We start from the raw sequence: 17,975 nt of genomic DNA on the forward strand, positions 1-17,975 counted from the left end.
CAATTGAACAGTTGACCTTAAGTAATTTGTCAAAGCAAAATAAATATTGTTACACAAATGCAGAAACTGTCATAGAGAAGTGAGAAATGGTTGACAGTATGAAGACTGTTAATGCTTTTGTTTGTGGAGGCTGGTGTGGAGCAACTTACCTTGATGGAAATGTGGTTGTCATTTGACACTATTATTATGCTGAAGGAACAACTGATTCTAAAACTCAAAGTTGAACTGGCTGTAGAAAAGGTATAATTAGAGAAATTTAGAGCTACAATTGGCAACAGGAAGGTTAAAAATACAGCAAATGACTGGAGTGTGAGTAGACCTTCCAAATAAGGAAAGAGGTTTGAAGGAAACTAGCTTCAGTCTAGATAGAAGACACCCAACAGCTTCAGTGCTCTGGAGATTGGAGACAAAAGTGTGCAGACAATCCTACGAGCTCAGGAACTACAACAAGATCGGAAAAAATGTGTAAGTGGCGGCTATCAGTAGTCAAGATGATTCTTCTGATTGGGGATGGTCATGGGAGGGGAATGTCTGTGTTAATACAGAACCAGGCTCTCTGGGGAAGATCAGTAGAGATCATTTAGTGATCATAGTGTGTGCCAGGAATGGTATGGATGTTGACCTCAACTGCACAATTGCAGATGACAGACAGATCAGTGAGATCACTCCTTACACAAATATGAAGATCATGTCACTCTTTGAAATGCCCTGGGTGAAGCAGTTTGTCTAATATGTGAATGAAGTGCTTCAGGAGTCTCGCAACAGTATATTCCTTAATGAAATTTGTCATTAAAAATATATCACTTTTTCAAACCAACAGCTCAGTTCATGGAATCAATACTAGAAATAAGAATAATCTTCACAAGGATTTAAAGTCACTTAGTCTTGTACAAAAAGGTGTGCATTATTCAGGAACACACATTTTCAATAACTTGCCAGCAGCCATAAAAAGCTTAACAACCAATGAAATTCAGTTTAAGAGAAGCCTAAAGGATTTATTGGTGGCCAACTCCCTCTACTCCATTGATGAATTTCTTAGTAAAACCAACTGATTTGTATATAAGTACAACATAACGTCTGCACAGTTTCAGTGCAGTAATGTGTTCATTGAAAATTTGTGTGTGTGTGTGTGTGTGTGTGTGTGTGTGTGTGTGTGTGTGTGTGTTAGTATGATCTAACTTCTGCACCATTTCAGTGCAGTAATGTGTTCATTGTAAATAAGTATTACAGTAGTTGTATTACCTTATAAATAAATAAAAAAACTTTTTTATTTTAAATTCAGTGCATCAGTATTTGTAAAATGACTCTTAGTGTTCATTAAAAAATGACGATCATTCCACTTGGGACCTGTGGAATGGTACATTAGCTTATTTGTTTTAGTTGTAAATATTTGTCATGTATTGTTGTTTTTCTGACATGTTCCACATCCTGGAGGACCTCCTCACTACGGATCAATTGGAATGAAAGTAAATCTAATCTAATCTAATCTAGGGCATTTACAAGTCTTGTTTCAAGTTAAATATTTACATGTACATCTATGTACAAATCACTTGTGAAATGCAGGTCAGAGGGCATGTTTCTTGTAAGAGATTACTTGTATGACTTAATTTGAACCACATGGTATGGTTTATCCTTTTTTTAATTGCATATGGAATAGAAGGAGAATTAGTCACCTGCACTGTCATTCTTCATTACAAAGGCTTTAATTAAAAATGTTCTAACAACGTACAGTTCCATGAACCAGTCTGAGACCAGTTAAATTATGTGTCTTCCTTTCAGTTTATCCAACAGATATAGATTGCTTGTTGTCATCAACTTGTACCTCACAGCAAACTATTCAGTGAAATGATACAAGGGGTATTCAAAAGTAAAGCAACACATTCATATTCTCAGCCAATTTTGGTTGAAAAAATGTGGACTTTATTGTGGAACATCATGGAATATTCTCACTCTAGGCCGTATAGTTTTATGAAGTTCTGGTAGATGGTGGCACTGTATGTAGCCTTCCAAAATGTGTCTGTAATGGAGGTCATTCGACACAGAGTTTCTTTTAGTGTAAAACCAGAGCATCACAGATATACTTAGCCACATGCTGAATATCTATGGAGACCTTGCAAGAAACAAAAGCACAGCAAGTTGTTGGGTGAGGCAAATGTCATCATTGCAAGAAGATCTTGCAAACCTGTCCGATCTCCCACATGCCAGCTGGGCACACACAACCGTGACTCTTGCAATGTTGGAACTGGACACTCTCATTCAAGGTGATCGTTGCATCACAATCAAACGCATTTCAGCTCATCTGGATGTCACTGTTGGTAGTGCTGACACACTCATCCACCGGTTGCAGTACTGAAAGTTGTGTGCCCACTAGGTTCCTCACCACCTAATAGAAGACAATAAAGAGCGATGAAGGACCATCTGTGCAGAATTTCTAGCATGATATGAAGCTGATCATGACAATGTTTTGTCAAACATTGTCACAGGTGATGGAACTTGAGTTCATCACTTTGAACCAGAAACAAAATGGCAAACTAGGTAGTGGTGCTACACCACCTGTCCTCTGAATAAAAGGTTCAAAGCTGCACCTCAGCTAGCAAAGTCATGGCGATGGTCTTCTGTGTCTTCTGTGTCCTCCTTCATGGTGCAACAAAGTGTATTGTGGTTCCCTCAGGAAATTGAAGAAATGTCTTCAGCATGTTCATCACTGCAAAAATGCAAACAAACTTCTTCTTCTCCAAGACAACACGAGGCCTCACAGAAGTCTGCGCAACCAAGAGGGGCTCACAAAATGTCACTGGACTGGTCATTCTCATCCATTCTACAGCCCAGGTATCACATCCTCCAACATCCACCTGTTTGGGCTAATGAAAGATGCAGTCCATGGCAAGCAGTATTTTGGGTGATGGGGACGTTATTGATGCAGCAAGGCGTTGGCATCATTGTTGACCAGTAGATGGAGTAAGGCCACCATATTGAATGGAGATTATGTTGAAAAATAGTGTTTTGTAGCCAAAGGAGTGGGGAATAATATGGTGTGTTGAGAAACCGACCTGCTTACAGAAAAAAATGTGTTGCAGAACTTATCAAACATCCCTCATACATAAATTTTAATCCAGCACTTATATACCCCAATGACGATGTGTAAATCTTTTGATACTCTTCATCTGTAAACCTCCAGCTTATTGCTGTGGGTACAGTTCAGTCATGATAGAATTTTGAGGTAAAGTACAACAGAATAAGGATGCTACTTTACTGTCTTTTTCTGTACTTATTAACAGAGATATCTTTCACTTTGTGATTTCTCCCACTGTTATTTGGCTCACTGAATGCTTTTGGTATCTGTCTTCTACATTTTTCATTGTGCAGCTCAGTGTGCCCCCACCCCCACCCCACCCCCTCCACTCACTAACTTATCAAGTTAATGAAAGATCTAAATAGTTACAAAAAATTTACCAACATTGTGAGTTTGCATTATTTTGTAATTTTAAAACCTTCTACAAGTGCTTGCATATTATGTAATTCATGGAGGAAAATATTTAATAAACTATCTATGAGAAGATTCAATAGCTACTTGTGTTTGAAGACAGATATCGATGCTAATGAGAGCTTGTATTGCCATCATGTGCTGTCATCTGTTAGATGACAATAAAACAAAAATTACATCGATTTTTAAGTTAATTTGACTTTGGCAGGGATTTCAGCAACTGGTGCTACGTGTCTTGTGCAAGATGCAAAAAGTGCAATATTGTTCAGTGACTCACTATCAGAAAATGTATGACAGTATAATAATGAAATTATGGGCTGTTTATCGTGAACCTTTGGCATCAGTTATTGGTTCCACTAATTCAAACATGTTCAGATACTGATTTTTTGGTGAAGGTCTTTAAGGATGTCTTACAGAAATCTTCAAAAAGTCAGCTTTATTCTGGCCGATCATTAAGAAAAAATGCATAAATCTGTTGAGGCTATAATTTTGTTGATGGGCATGGCAGTTAATATTTTGCATTGTGTGTCAATTATGAAAATGGTTTTGGCTGAAAGGATGCAGTGATTGCTGTCAGCAGATACTAAGAAGGTGTGACCTTCATCTTTCAAGTGATGTTTGGAACCATTTGAGTGAGACCCAAGGAAATTATTCATTGAGTCATCACTTTAAATGAGATCTGGATTCATACTTGTACTCCAGAAACTAAGCAACAATTAAAACAACATGTTGCATCCAGTTAAAATTTTTTGTGATGAATGGAAACATACTAAAATCCTTCTGAGCAATATGAAATTATCAGGGGTCAATACAGTGTGATATTGGACCACTCTGTCAAGAAATTGAAGGAAACACAGCCCCATTTGGCTATGAAGAAAGTACTGTTGCATTATGACATCATGCCAACACATGCTGCAAAACTGCATGAACTTCTCTAAATCACTGCTGCATTCCACATCTTCCTTCAACCCCTCTCCAGCCACTGTATTTGTCCAACCTGGCTACCTGTAATTTCTTCTTGTTTAATGGCTTGCAGGTAAAAAATTCTGCTCAAATAATGCTATCGTTGTAACAAAAACATAATTTCAACACCTTGACACAGATATTGTTTTATTTGGAAGGGCTAAAGTTATGACCAGAACATTGTGAAAATTGAGAATCCTTATAAAAGGGTATGTTGAAAGAGAAAGTCATCTTCATTCTTGCCATTGTTACTTATTTGGACACCCTTGTAACAATTCATTATTTTTTTTTTCAATATGAAAGGTGAACCATACAACTTGTCTTATCTTATTGTAACACTGAAACGTTGTGTTCTAAGGGATATAAGAGAGATCAGATAATAACGAGACAGTCGGGGGGGGGGGGGGGGGGGGGGACTGTTTATTGTTTCAAAAGTAATTGCAATAATTGTTAATACATTTAATTTACTCCACTATGTGACAAAGTGGTTAGTGCCTTTATGGAAAATGTTTGTGGTTGCCTACGGAAACATGCTTGCTCCCAGGCATGCACGTCTCCATCCCAAGGAAATCAATGACTACAAATGTCTTTCTTCGGGGCTCCAAGAATATGGAAATCACATGGAGAGAGACTGGAGCTTATTGGAGGATGTGTAAGGACTCCCTGGTGAAACTTGTGCAACATACACAAAACTTCTTGGCGACATGTATGTGGGCAATGCAATCTTTAATACATCTTCACTCTTCAAAACTATATGTACCAAAGATGAAAATAGTGTAACTTTTACCATCACAGAAAATAAATTATGCAGCAGTATATAGTTTCATATAGTGTAAAAATATTAATATTGCACTCAACTCTTGTTTAAAGTACCATAAATTACAAGTGTAGTATCAAGTGTTTTCTGAACCTGTACAGATATTTTACCATAACAAAATTATATTCATAAGCAGCATTTTGTTACTTTCTTTTGCCTGTACTCTTACTAAATACTTTGCCCACCGAACCTTGTTAGCTAGTGGAGTTCATTCACGAAAATTAAGCTATTGCAAAGTCAGGTTCCCTAACTGTCGCTGCTTCGCATAATATACCTCATTCCTTAACATTATTAGTACCTCATTACCTAAACTTCACATATTTCGTTATACTTCATTATATTGTTTCTTCATTACTACCTCATTCCTTCATTAAACAACAAATAAGTACATGACTTGCTTAATATACAAAAAAAATTACTCTAAAGAACTAAATTCCACAGCAACAGACCATAATATTACAAACAAAACTGTACTTCCCATAACACAATGGACAAAATATCAACTACGGAAATTGTTACTTCACCTTTTGTCAACACATTATTCTGAACCTACGCTTGAAGGACAATGCAGCTACAAATCTTTTCATTTTTCCACCAGTGTTACTGTAGGCCAGGGGCTCCCAAATATTTCCTCTGACAGAATGCTTTGAGAATCATGGTAATTTGATGGAACATCTTACTTATGTGGAAGGTTAATAGATTTTTAAAAATGAAAAAAACTTGTTACTTCAGTTACTTTTGGCAGTTACTTTAATTTATATCATAACTAACAACACAGAAAACAAAATTTGAAAATAAGTATTGTCAAAATGTCGAAGAGCAAAAAAAGCCGTGTCATTTATAGATTTTCATGGAGTACTTATTTATTTATTTATTCTCCATGGACAAATACAAGGATTTGTTTTGGATAGTTTACATATTGATCATTTCCCCTTATAACATTGTGGGAAACAATTATGTTAACTAGGTCTAACAGATAAAAAATTATGTTGCTATTTTTATTTTTTTTATTTTTTTGTACATGTAAATACTATTTATATAAATGAAAGTATTCTACTCCTCTGACAGGAATTGCTTAATACTATAAAAACACTTATTGCTGAGAAACTCCTTCAAGGAAATTTCAAGGCAGCTTTTTAATTTTTTTGGAAGTTTGTTATAAAATTTAATTCCCATGAAATAGGGACTCATGTCTGCACTTTTTGTATTATTTCTTTCCAGGTGATAATCATCGTCCCTCCTAGTATTGTACATGTGCACTTCTCTATTTAGATGATTGTACTGCTTGTATTTTACCATCATCTGAACAGTTTTATAAATATATAGTGATGGGAGTGTTAGTAGTTTCTTAATTTTAAAAATTGCTTTGCAAGACTCATTATATTTAAGCTTACACATGATCCTAACTCCTTTTTTTAAAGGATGAATACCCTATTTACATGCTTGGCAGCAGCACATCCTCATACTTCAATTCCATATGTGAGGTATAGATACTCTAAAGCATAGTAGATTATACTCATTTGCTCATATTTGAGGAATTGTGACATTGTCCACATTGCATAAATTGATTTGCTAAGTTTTTGGCATAAGAAATCGATATGATGCTCCCAAGAGAGATGCTGATCTAACATTACGCCAAGGAAGGAAGTTTTATCTTTCAATTTTATTTCTGAACCATCATCAGACACAACACTCCATTGTATTTCATCTTGTTTGTGGTTTATTTGAAATTCCATTAGATTTGTATTATTGATGTTTAAACTTAAGTGATTGTTTTGGAAGTAGTTCTTCAATCCAAATGAGACATCAGAACAATTTTGGGCCAAATCATTCTCGTTGGTTCCCCAGTTAACTTCCTGTGTAACACAGTTTGGGAAACCCTGCTGTAAGCGACTAAATTTACTTTGTTTTTCTTTACTAATGCCTAAAGAACTATAAACAGACACATCCCAACTACAGATGGAGTCCTCCATAAGCAAGTGCTCTTCAGTCTTAACTTAGACTGACAAAAAACTTTCATACGTTCACACAAACAGTACTGAATCATGTATTTAAGATGATTTTTCTGCATAAACTTTGACTCATATTTTTGCTGGTTATGTTAGATTTTTAAAATTACCTTCAGATATTTTCAACATTTTCTTGTATTCTGATATATTTTATGTATTACTTTTTTGGATTACCTTTTGACCAAGAAAAATGTATTAGAGACACAAAGTTTTTATTGTTTCTACACTCAGAAACAAAGTAAGACAACATATCAAAAACTTATATACTGTAAAGGCTTCCATCTTCTTGTGTTGCTATGGTTTACCCTTACCCAAATTTTATGTCTGAGACATTGCAAACTTTAATCATTACCACATCATATTTCCTTATACCTAAATTCATGCAAAGTAGGTGATCACTGTCAACTTACAAGCTATTGATAGGATAGTAAAAGAAGTTGAATGACTCAGGAAAGGGAAAGAATTAAACCACCCAGCATGCAGAAGCATTATTGCCACATAATGAATTCAGTAAAGAGCACTGAACCACCTACTTACTAGTAGGTTCACAATTAATCTGACTTCATGACCTTCCATCTAGTTTCACATTACTGATTTCAGGCCAACATCTATCTTTCAGACCTATTGTCAGACCAATGCAAACACAACAAAATTTTTGAACATTCAAGCTCCAACAAACACATAAAATACTGCTTTCTATACACCTACCGTGAACACTACTTTTTGCATATTTACATTGGAAATCATTTCTTGAAAACTGTTTATTGTACTGTCAGTATCAAAGATGCTTACAACCTACATTACACTATTTACCTCATCATTGACTTCTAATAATTTGTATGTAGCTGCCATTGACAACTTAGCAATTTACTTTTACAGTCTCCACTTTTTTTCAATGTATACATTTCTCATGACAACATTATTTACTTTTATTTTTACTAATTGCATTTCACCTGTGTTATTGTTGTTAATTGCAAGTGTTTAAACCTTCTCAGCTTTGTCAACACTTGCATTTGCTACCAGTACACAGTCTGTTTCTGTCTTATTTACTTCAGATTCAGGTGGAGGTAGATTACGTTACTGTTTCTGGTAACCATTAAAGTTCCATCTTCTTTCTTAATCTGGCATCTATTCACACTGTTACCTACCTTATCAGGAACATTACTCACTACTTGCACACACTCTGCCTTTATATCACGTTAAAGACATCAACATTCACATCAACAACTTTCTGCTCAACAAAATCATCCATATTAGTATCATATTTATTCACAGTTTCACATTAATTCCTACACTGTTGCCCAATTTTGCTTATTACCACTTTAATTGTTGGCAGCTCATTTCTACAACAGCTAATCGTCAAGTTTTCTCACACTTTTTCCTTCACAAGCTCATTGGCTTTGCTGACCATTTCGTTAACAGTAACAGACTTTTTGTTTCTGTTTCAACATCTACCTTAGTCTCAACTAGCTGCTGCTCATTTACATCACTATTAGTCACCAATAACTCACCGTCTCCTTTGACATTACCTCCCTGCTCAATATCATTTATTTCTGCAACAGATCCATTCACTATCTGCTCATATGCAATTTCAACCTTATTTGCTTCAGATTCATTTGCTTGCACCTCACTTACATCAGTGTCACTTATTACTGATTCACCCTCACTTTCACCCTGACATTCATTCACTTCGGCACCAATTATATCACAATATTCCTTCCTTATGTGGTCAGCTTTCACATAATATCCCTTAATTACATCATCTAATTCATCGATACTATCTTTCATCCATGACTTCTCATTCCATTCATTTCATACATCACCTATTTGGTACTCTTATCAGGATATTTCCTCCTCAGCTCTCATACTTTGCTTCCCATTCTTCCAGATTACTGTATCCGTACTTCCATTTTCCAAATCCACTTCCAGAATCTGCACAACTCAACAATTTCAGTTTCTCTGATTAACACTTTTATTTAACTTTGACAGACGTCATTGAGTCGATGACCTGTTTACCAGCTGTAAAAAGAATAACAGTGCTCATGTCAGGTAGCTCCTTGTAGTACCTAACAGTCACAGTGGCAGATTTGAATATTCTATTGTAGTGCAAAACCATGGTCACATTTATATAAAAATGATACATTTCACACTTAACATAGTCCTTCAATAATTCATGTGATATAATTACCCTGTGATAGTTCATTAAGCCAGTCCATAATTAGATCTACCATGTCCAACATACACTCCTGGAAATGGAAAAAAGAACACATTGACACCGGTGTGTCAGACCCACCATACTTGCTCCGGACACTGCGAGAGGGCTGTACAAGCAATGATCACACGCACGGCACAGCGGACACACCAGGAACCGCAGTGTTGGCCGTCGAATGGCGCTAGCTGCGCAGCATTTGTGCACCGCCGCCGTCAGTGTCAGCCAGTTTGCCGTGGCATACGGAGCTCCATCGCAGTCTTTAACACGGGTAGCATGCCGCGACAGCGTGGACGTGAACCGTATGTGCAGTTGACGGACTTTGAGCGAGGGCGTATAGTGGGCATGCGGGAGGCCGGGTGGACGTACCGCCGAATTGCTCAACACGTGGGGCGTGAGGTCTCCACAGTACATCGATGTTGTCGCCAGTGGTCGGCGGAAGGTGCACATGCCCGTCGACCTGGGACCGGACCGCAGCGACGCACGGATGCACGCCAAGACCGTAGGATCCTACGCAGATTGGAAGAATCCAGCTGCTGCCATCACTCCAGTTCTGTCACAGCCATCTCTTACCCCATCAAAGACAGGTCTACATGTTATAGCAGTCGTGATCTTCATACTGCCAGCACAGTGCCACTTTCTATCTGATCACGGCAACTACCAAGCTGTTTCAATGAAAGGCCACCCCCAAACTGAGGCAAAGAGACAGCTGGACCATCCAGTTGCTGGACATGCTGCCCAGTACATTGTGTTTCACCTTGTCTGCTTCACAGCCTGTGTCATCTAATTCCTTTCCACCCACCCTAGCTTGTCTGAACTGCACAGGTGAGAACTCTCCCTGCAACATATCCTTTGTTTCCATAACTGCCCTAACCTTAATCTTCACTAGTCTCTGTCCTTCACCTGCCTATCCCCTTTCCATACTCCCACTTCAGTGCTACGACATGCACATTCTGTCTTGCCAAAGCCCCTACAAAGTCCTTTCCCTGTCTAATTCTCTACTCTATCCCCCCCCCCCTCACCCCTCCCCCGCAACCCCTTCTCCAACCCATCACATCCTCTCAGTGCTGCACTGTTTCCTGTTTCCCTCTATCCTGCTCTCTCCCACAGTCAGCACTAGTGTGATTCCCCACCCCTACCTTGCTATCCCTATCCCTCTCTACCCTATACCTCTTCTATATTGTCCTACCCAGCCAAGCTAGACTGCTTGCTATTCACCTCACATGCAATCATGGTCATGTGTGTGTAAGTTGTGCTTGTGGGAATATGTGTGAGTTTTCTGCTTCAGATGAAGGATTAGTCTTCTAGCATTCTTTCTCATCATGTCTGTCTGCAAGTTAAGGCCTCTTCTCTGTGGTAAGTAGCCCTCTATCCTTTGTGTATTGTTGTTATTCCATTGTGGATTTTCGATTGTTTGGAATCGGTAATTGAGAGAATAAAATTTGCTGCGAACCAGGAATGCGAAGCTACTGATAATGGTACGGATAACAACATATACTCTTGCGTATGTCTTGCTCCTTTTTACTGCTATTTGATTATATGGGTCCAGTATTATTACTAAATGTTAATAACATTTTTGAAAAGTTATAAATAAACTGAGATTTCCACCAATATTTGGTCGCTGCATCGGTTGAAAGTTGCTCATGCTGGGAATCTTTCTTTTTTTATCTGCAGGTTCCTGGATTAGCTGAAAAACGTCCATCAGTAATGAAAAATGACAGGATAATAGTGAAGATAAAGGGAGACAAAGAGTGTATACAATACGAGGGAATAGTACATGCAGTCAGAGAACTGGATGTGTACTTAGGATTCAGGGAACAGTAAGTATCTCCTTCTTTGTAGAACTAACTTTTTTATTTCAGTTAATTTATTCTGTAATGACAGATATTTTCAACAAAAATAAGATATTAGTATTTGCTCAGAATTATCTGGAGTTGCTCAGAATGATTCAGAGTTTGTGAGGTTAATACATGAAGATGTTACATTGAACCTATAAGTCAAAATTATTCTCCACATAAGAGACAGTTGTAGCAGAGTTAAAAACAGGAGGAAATATGCGAAATGAAATAATTTATGGAATTTGATCAAATTAATGGTTGGATGGTTTAAATGGCTTAGGTTTTAGAATTGGAGGATCATATTTCAGTTATTAGGAGAAAGAAAATTTCAGAATGAGCAGGGCAAGAAAAAAGTGATTGTTGTAGATGAGATTCTGACAGCAAAAGTTCCTCTGGGTGGAGCATCCTTCCCTACCTGTCCCACTTCCCTGTTTACAGAATAAGCAGTAATAATTGCTTATATTTCCTCAGTGAACATCGTTTAGACTCTCACAGGCAGAATGTCTCGCTACTACAGATGGTTTGTAATATTGACTGCATTAAGATCCCTTGGCAACATGGTAATGTGCCTCTTGTCCATAGCATTTACCAGAGTGACACCTGACTGCCTGCATCAGTTTAAATGGTTATTGGTGAGTGGCTCAGTGTTTACAGCCAGTTGTCGCTGTGTGCACATTTGATGAATCTGGGTTATCAGAACTGGTCTACACTAGGAGGCCTCTAATATCATAGACATTGGGCATCCTCCAGCACACTTGGACTTAACAGTGACATTTTGTCTCAGAGGTGGAGGGAAGGATTGTATGACAGTTGAACTGGAACAGTTATTAGTAAGGAACCTGCCTTCTAGACGTAATAAGCTTCCTCAGGTGTGCATCACTGGACCTAAGATGGCCATTTCATTCATAGCTTTTTATGGAACAAAAATGGCTCTCTCCTCATAATCTCGAACACTCCCAGGAGAACACTTGGTCTGGTGGCAGTAACACTCAGCCAAGAAAAATAGTTCCCTTCACAGTGAGAAAAAGGGGATAGGTTAGGGTGATCAGAAATGAGAGGCTGGTCATCCAGGCCAAAGGGTGAGAGGGACATCTGTGAAGTATTTCTTGCTGTAGTAAAAGCCATTTACAAAATTGGAAGTAAGTAAGAGACCTTTAGTTGCAGCAGAATCTTGAACCATCTTTCTGAGGACAACCTTTTAACAGCATCTCAGGTTTGGCTTCCCTAAAGCTTTTTTTACTGAGAAACCATTATGTGACCTCACAAACTGAGTGCTGGTAGAAATAAACAAGAGAAATCACCCTGTTGATATTTTCTGTGATCTTCCCAGGATCTCTCATTGTGTAAATCATAAAATTCTGTTAGGGAAACTAACATCGTACATCATTTAGGCCTTCCTCTTGCGTGGATGGAGTCTCGTGTTTACATCAGATAACAGACGATCATCAGGGTGTCTACGACCTGGGATATTTGGGAATAACTTGGGAATTTTTTCATCCGGGAGGAAACCGGGAAAAACCTGGGAATTTTTCGTTGTTTAAGTTCTCAGTTAATTTTTTGTAATTCTGACTGGTAAGAACCGATACTCTAACAAAGGATATTACTGTATCCTGCTACTGCAGAATAACACTGCAGCATTAAAACATGAACGAGAGAAAAAAACGAAAATAAAACTTAAATCACAAAGGAAATGTGCCATATAACAGTGCTCGTACAAGCATCTGCCAACAGCAGAATGTGTCAGAGCCTTTTTAGTACCTTCTCCCACTTCTGGCTACAGAAATGTGGCTGTTGGCTGTGTAAGTAGCAGTAGCAGCAACCAGCCACATGGTACCCGGAAAAATTTTACTGGCGCGCCCAAGCTGTCAGATTCAGGCATGTGCAGCTGGCTCGTATCTAGTGGGGGGTGAGGGCAAACCGGGGTATCTGAACTGGGTGGCAATTTCGGGGGGAGGGGGCAAATTCATATTCTTGAGGGAAAAACCCTTGTTTCACGAAGCACCTAGCATCCAGCACACGTCGGTCTATCGATGATTCATATGATTTTGAAACACACACCTGCTGGTATTTGAGCACATTCTAATTGATTTCTGAATGAATTAGTTGATTTTTGAATGCGTGTATATTGTACGTGATGTCTCTACCAACTGCAGACAAAACGGAACAGGGCTATACGAGCTGAGTGGAATAAAACCGAACCGGAGAATGCCAAATGCTGCTTGTTTATGTGGTTGATTCGGTTTGCAAATGTTCAGCGTTGTTATAATCACTAGCGAAATCCATAGATTCAGACTACCAGAGTGGAAATAATCGACTAACAGGAATAACAGGTAAGAAAGATTACGTATTATCTTCTCGGTGTATCCAAGAAAGTGAAATTTTAACAGAAAATTTTTGGCCAGATCGTTACACTAGACAGGGCCAGTTGCAGTCCCTGGCTAGCAGCCACTTAAGTTCCATTCTGGAAGTAGCTTGGAAAACGCATTGTACGAACTCGTAATAACGCCTAACCGGTGAATAATCGCTGGTTAACTAAACCGGTGATTGTGGCAGGGTTAGTAAAGTTAACCGGAGAATGAGTTTTGACAGTGGTAGGATTAGTTAAGAATTAGTGATGACAAGACTGTTTGTTAGAACGAGGAATGAGAAGAAACAGGGACATCACACAAATTATGCAAGAATATGACGATTCCAAATTTATACAAAAATTTCGTTCTACTACTTTTCGGTCTCGTGCATGAGAAACTGGAGCGCATAAATGAAATGTGAAACTATTTCCTAACGTAAAGGTTTTTTGCTTGTAGTAGGCCAAATAGTTATTTCGTGTTGGTACTTCGTGAATTTATTGTATTATAAAAATAGTCATTATTGCCAAAACAGTGTCGCTTATTTGGTGTGTTTTACAATTGCTGCAATATTAGAAAGGCCTATCTTGTTTTATCCGGACCACAATGACAAAATAGGTGTAATCAGATCGAGAAACCACACCAGTCTTGGGTACTAATTGTATTAAATGCTTGTTCAGTATTAGACAACGACATTTACATTTTTCATGTAGCAGAAAGTTCTACGAACTTTGATTAAGTAATAGTTCTTTCGCAGAAAGGAATGAACGCCATGTAAAGTTGTACCAAGATTAGAGAGAAAAATTGCTAGGACCTAAGGATTGAAGAAATATGTACTGTCTTGCCTGTCTCTTGTCTGTACCGGTTTTAGGTATCCTGTATTTAATTTTATGTTACACAGAAGAGCACGTTATTAGCTAATAGGCAATAAAGAGTCCAGATTTTCTGAAGGGTTCTTGTTCTCCTGGTTACAAATAATCCTATCCAGTACTAATTGCGAGGGGCTGTGCAGAATGTCAAACCGGCCGACTGGGAGCAGGATAGGCACTACAGGACATTTCAATTTCCACTGTCCTGAAATAGTTTGATGGCATCCATTACAAAATATATACGTTTGAGTTCCACAGAACGAAATACAGTGACGTGCGCTATAAGAATGTTGTCTGAAGGGGCGTGGCACTGCACTGCACACTTAAGACCAAGTAACGTGTCATACATTTCCTCGGAGATATATGTTTTATGTATCAGACCCTTCAGAAAGTTGTGCGCTACAAAATGAACTTAGTTTTGAAAAGTTATTTTTTTATTTTCTGATGCGCATAGCAGTCTTGAGTTATAGGTGGTGGTGGTGGTGGTGGGGCGGGGGGGGGGGGGGGGGGGAGGGTAGTCTCCATGTGACTCGTGTTTACATTTAGTGATTTTTCTGTTTGCTCTTTGTTTACTGCTCTCATGTCAAATGAAAACAAGATGGATTCCTGTGGCTGGGAGCTATTAAGTGAATTAAAATATATTCATGTAATTACGGAAGGCTAAAATATGTTACTAGTTTCAGATTTTATTTTATTTCCAAGCATTAATCGCCTTGCAGAACAATTAAGTTATTTTTGTCAGTTTGCTAAAGAAATTTGGTTTTTATTACGGTTTCCTTCTGAGGCATTGAAGGCATTGAAACGAAGTGTTTAATTCCACACTATTGGCTAGTTTCAATTGTTTGCTGCGTTTCAAGTGCACGTCTTCATCTTCTAGTGCTTATTGCATTATGCCATAACAATGAACCAAACATGAGATAATACAGTACTGGTACTCGAAGAAAATTTACGTCCCGAAAACCACACTGAAAAGCTTCATATCAGGTCGAGACGTACGTCATTGGGAATCTGGACATACGAATGTGCACTGTAAGGCGAACTATGCATTTTTGTATGGTTTGCGAAATTCTGACACTCTTGGAGTATCCTCTCACGTCTTGTTTCTTTTATGACAAGAAGTAAGATCTTTTAATCCTTAACACGTACAAACTTAAGGGCTTCCTAGGTCACTATAGCTGCGCAATCGCGATGACACCTCTTATCTGGCGCTGTCTGGCAACTGCTGAAATAAATCTATTTCTAACAAGCCATGGGAAAATATTGCGAACAGTTATTCGAAAAGTGTTATTTTTAAAGTAAATTTCCTTTTACGGAAGATGAATAATGTGCGAGAATGCACTATGAATTTCCTATATCACAGAGCGTTTGCTCTCTTTTAAAAATCAACTCTTTGATGACGAGCCATTTAGAAGAATTTCTAGCCCAGAAGATCAGAGATTTATGTCAGTATTAAAAATTTTACTGGCGTATTTGTGTGATGTATCTCAAAGTGTAACAAGCGTTAAACAAATCAACATTACATGTGAAAGTTTAGCTTCTCTTGTGGCTTATTAATCTTCGAGACAAATATTATATGCGAAAGCTTTGCTTTTCTTGTAGCAACACTATGTATGTTAATTTAAACCATTAAATTTTGCTATTGTTGTAATTCAAATTTATACTTTCGTGATACGAAAATACGCAGCGTACATGTTGCTGCACATCAAAGATCTTTCCAAAACGTGTTTTTTTGCTCTGAGTTTCATTTTGTAAAGTGCCGGGAAATTCTACGCTGCTTATAAAACCATATACATTCAAAGGATACGTTTTACAGTTCCGAGGGAAAGTATGCTGTTACTTAACACAGAAAAAGTGTATTTTCACCCGGGAGAAAATGTATTTTTAACCGGGAGATCTGGGAAAAATCCAGGAATTTTTTTTCCTTGTCTGTGTACACACCCTGATCATGTTAGTAAATGATGCAATAAAAGTAAGATTCAGTTCAGAGTGGGAAAACAATAAGTATGCTGTCCCACAAGGTTTGGTTCACAGATGGATCCTGTTCATGGTCTACATAAGTTATATTTGTGGGACACTCTTCAAAAACTGGAATGTTTGCTGATAACAATTATAAAACCTGTGATGAAACTTAGTTTGATCATTTTGAACTGGAGTACATCATTTTGAACCAGAGTCCAAGTGTCAAATTATGCAGCGGAAATACCCTGAACCACCTGTTCATACTGTTGTTGATGTTGTTGTTGTTGCTGTCGTGGTTTTCACTCCAAAGACTGGTGTGATGCAGCTATCCATGTGACTCTACCCTGTGTAAGTCTCTTCATCTCTGAATAACTACTGCAACTTACATCCTTTTGAATCTGTGTACTGTGCTCATCTCTTGGTCTCCCTTTATGATTTTTACCCCCCACATTTCCCTCCAGCACTAAGTTGGTGATCTCAGAGTGTGTCCTATCAACCTGTCCCATCTTCTTGTCAAGCTGTGCCACAAAATTCTTTCCTCCCTAATTCTGTTCAGTACCTCCACAGAACCACATTTTAAAAGCTTCTATTCTCTTCTTGTACAAACTGTTTATCACACATGTCTCACTTCCATACAAATACTTGCAAAAGACTTCCTGACATATAAATCTAAATGTGATGTTAACAAATTTTTCTTCTTCAGAAATGCTTTTCTTGCCATTGCCTGTCTACCTTTTTTATTTCCACTACTTCATCTGTCATCAGTTATTTTGCTGCTCAAATAACAAAACTCATCTACTACTTTAAGTTTTCATTTCCTAATCTAATTCCCTCAGCTTCACTTGATTTAATTTGACTACATTCCATTATCCTCTTTTTTTGCTTTTGTTGATGTTCATCTTTTATCCTCCTGAAAGAAGGATATAAGGTGAACATCTCTTCCAAGTTCTTTGCTGTCTCTCACAGAATTACAATGTCATTAGCAAATCTCAAAGATTTTGTTTCTAGTCTCTGGACTTTAATTTGTACTCCAAATTTTTCATTGGTATTTGTTGCTGTGTGCTCCACATACAGGTTGAGTAACATTATGGATAGGCTACAATCCTGTCTCACTCCCTTCTCAACCACTGCTTCCCTTTCATTCTCCTTGACTCTGATAAATGCCATCTGGTTTCTCTACAAGTTTTAAATAGCCTTTCACTCCCTGTGTTCTCCCTGCTACGTTCAGAATTTCAAAGATGGTATTTTGGTCAGCACTTGTCAAAAGCTTTCTCCAAGTTTACAAAAAGCCATAAACACAGGTTTGCCTTTCCTTAACCTATCTTCTTAGAGAAGTGTACGGTCATTATTGCCCCGCGTGTTCCTGCATTTTCCTGAATCCAAACTGATCGAATCCAAACTGGAGGTTTGCATCTACCAGTTTTCCATTCTTCTGTGAAGAAAAAGCTAGTTTGCAACATTGATTTATTAAACAGATAGGGT

The 17,975-nt window shown here is 38.0% G+C and overlaps 1 protein-coding gene across 3 annotated transcripts in view; it reads left to right on the forward strand.

Annotated features, from left to right (window-relative positions):
* LOC126198627 (putative helicase MOV-10) overlaps positions 1-17,975 on the forward strand; it is a 380,400-nt gene that overhangs the window by 199,504 nt on the left and 162,921 nt on the right. For all 3 annotated transcript variants that reach the window (XM_049935085.1, XM_049935086.1, XM_049935084.1), the window contains exon 10: positions 11,157-11,302. In XM_049935085.1, the coding sequence (XP_049791042.1) occupies positions 11,157-11,302 (146 nt within the window). The remainder of the gene's footprint in view (positions 1-11,156; positions 11,303-17,975) is intronic.

This window comes from Schistocerca nitens, chromosome 8, assembly GCF_023898315.1.
Source record: "Schistocerca nitens isolate TAMUIC-IGC-003100 chromosome 8, iqSchNite1.1, whole genome shotgun sequence".
Lineage (NCBI taxonomy): Eukaryota > Metazoa > Arthropoda > Insecta > Orthoptera > Acrididae > Schistocerca > Schistocerca nitens.